This window comes from Fukomys damarensis, unplaced genomic scaffold (genome assembly GCF_012274545.1).
Source record: "Fukomys damarensis isolate Sample0158 unplaced genomic scaffold, DMR_v1.0_HiC HiC_scaffold_15, whole genome shotgun sequence".
In the NCBI taxonomy this organism is placed as follows: Eukaryota; Metazoa; Chordata; class Mammalia; order Rodentia; family Bathyergidae; genus Fukomys; species Fukomys damarensis.
Genome location: NW_022900927.1, coordinates 61,270,140 through 61,272,635, shown reverse-complemented (window position 1 = coordinate 61,272,635; position 2,496 = coordinate 61,270,140). Strand labels below are relative to the sequence as shown.

Sequence of the window (2,496 nt, the reverse complement as noted above, 5' to 3'; positions counted from 1 at the left end):
GCGCCGGGGCGCAGGACAGGAAGACACGAGACCGGAGAGCGGACTGCAGAACTGGGTGCCCAGCTCCGAACCACAGCCTCCTGGGACTGGCCCAGCGGCTGGGCGGGGCCGAGAGGAAGGAGTCAACCACCGGCCACCCAGAAGACCGGAAAGAAAAGCGGCCTCGCCTTGGCCACAGGCAGGAACACGAGGCCTGCCGGTGAGGACGCCGCCACCCGCAGGAAGCGGGGGAGCAGGTACAACCTGCACAGCTTCGCCCAAGCAGCCACACAGGCGCTCCTCGGGGAGAACAAGCCGAGCAGCTCCTTGGAAAGGCCGGGGTGGCAGTGCATCCACAGAGCCGCAAGGGCAGAATCGTGTCCGCCGGCCACAAGGTCCCCTGGGATGGGCGACTGAGGCCAATGCCGCTGGCCTGACCCGCTCCTCAGTTTTTACCAGTACGCCTGACAGAGCCGTATTATTGCCTGATACGGTCTTCAAGACAGAGATGTGAACCACAACTAAGGGGAGACAAGGGACCCCACGGTGAGGCTTCTGCGCCCCACCAGAAGTAGCGGGAAGAGTAAGTCTGGCTGGTCATTCCAGAGCATCCACCGAGAGAGGCAGTCGGGACCAGCACTGCTGTCTGAGGGCCACCCGATAATGGGGCGCGCCTGCCAATACGTGAGGGTGCATCAGGTGAAGCCAGCCACCAGGTGTCTCCCGAGGGCCTCCCCAAAGTGTACTTCCTGCGGCCCAGGAGCAGGGCCCACACTCCTGCCCGGCTCTCGACTCCCCGGGCTGCCTGTCGGGGCCGCTGCATGAAGGCCGCCAGCCAGGCAGCTGCTCGGAGTGCTGCAGATCCCGCCTGGCCCCTTCCAAGTCTCAAGCGAGGATGCAGGCTCCTCGTTCCCTCTGTGCCAATACGTACAGCACACATCCACCAAGAGGTTCAGGGTCCAGAGAACACAAACGACACCCAACAGTCTGCGAGGAGAAGGGTGCAGGCCCCGGGAGCCTTCTGAAGGGCACCCTTCTCCTGCGGATCGGAACCCTCAGTGCGCCACCTGCCCTCGCAGGCCCACGCCTGGGCCCCGCAGCACCGGCCACGCACCTGGTAGCCGCGCACCAGCGTGGTCTGCAGCTCTCTGAGAACGTACTGCAGGAAGCGCACGCCCAAGTCCTCCAGGATCCTGGCGAGGGTGCTGCGTGCCACGTCCCTGACCTCCTGCGCTCTGTTCTTGAGTAGGGCGCACACCTTCAGCAGGATACTGGAAAACAGTTACGAAAGGGCTGATGGAGTAAGCAGGAGCAAATAAAAATACAAACGTCCTTCTCCTAACCTTCCTAACCCTGATTTCTAGCTTAGGAGACGGAACACACAAACCGGGACGTCTCACGAGAGACTGCCCACCCCGGCCCGCCCCGACGGGGTGTCTGCCGCCCACCTCGGCAGGTTGGCCTCCATCGCCTCCTGCGGCAGGGACCGCAGCAGCTTAACCATGGCGAACGCCAAGGGCACACGGACCACTTCCTCGTCCTGCACGACCTTCGACTTGATGAGCTTGTGCTCTTCTTCCCGCTTAGTCTGCAAGAGAAGGTGGGGTTGGCGACAGCCAAAGTGAGGCCCCGCCGGGGGGCAGGCTCTCCTGGTGTGAAGTCCATTTCTAAAAATACTGCATTCCTGAGGCTCACCCTCTAAAAATTATTAAAAAAATAAAAATAAGAACATTCTATTAATCAGGCTGGGGATTTAAGCTCAGTGGTGCCGTCGCCTGCCTCGAAAGTGCAAGGTCCTGAGTTCGATCCCTGGTGCACACACACACAAGAAAGTTCTATTATCAAAGAAGCAACTAAAGAAAAAAATAAAGCCAAGTTGTCACTGAATTAAGAGTGCTATGAAATATATAAAAGTCATAAATAGCCAAGTCAACATTTATACCAGCAGTTGGTAAGTATTTTCGGTAAAGATAATAGACAGTTTTGGCTTTGTGGTATTTGCTGAAGTTATTAGACACTGGTATTGTAATACAAAAGCAGAGTTAGATACTCCACAAGTGTGTTTCGATAAAACTTCAGGTGTAACAGCCGCCGCGGTGCAGGGCTGTTGTCTGCTGGCTGAGGCTTCACACTAAGGAAAGGCCCTGGCTTCACAAAAGCGCACTAGTAAATGTTATCCCCGAACTGTGAACGGTGCAGAAGTGGTAACAAGCAGGAAAGGAAACATACTTTCATCTGTCACCAACCACTTTGGAAGCGGGAGTCTTTTTAGCAAGGACTTTGGATGGAAAAAGCGGACGTCTTCCAAGGGAACGCTGCTGCAGGCGCGGGAGGGTCTGGGCCGAAGAGGGGCGCGGGGTGGGGAGCGGAGAGCAGGGAAGCCCGAGATTACCGGGGACGCCAGGCACTTGTGCAGCCGGGGAAGGATGTCCCCCGTCACGCTCCTGTGGATGGCTTCAACCGTCCTCTGCAGTTCTTCCGCGTTCCGGGGAAGGAGGGAGAGGGCGCGCGGGGCGC

General features: G+C 58.2%; 1 protein-coding gene across 1 annotated transcript in view; it reads right to left on the bottom strand.

The window, feature by feature from the left end:
- The window catches only part of Utp20 (UTP20 small subunit processome component), a 68,256-nt gene that overhangs the window by 11,262 nt on the left and 54,498 nt on the right, over positions 1–2,496 (bottom strand). The window contains exons 42-44 of the mRNA XM_033763501.1: positions 2,372–2,492; positions 1,428–1,567; positions 1,094–1,250 (exon numbers count right to left, since the gene is read on the bottom strand). Coding sequence (XP_033619392.1) covers positions 1,094–1,250; positions 1,428–1,567; positions 2,372–2,492 — 418 coding nt within the window. The remainder of the gene's footprint in view (positions 1–1,093; positions 1,251–1,427; positions 1,568–2,371; positions 2,493–2,496) is intronic.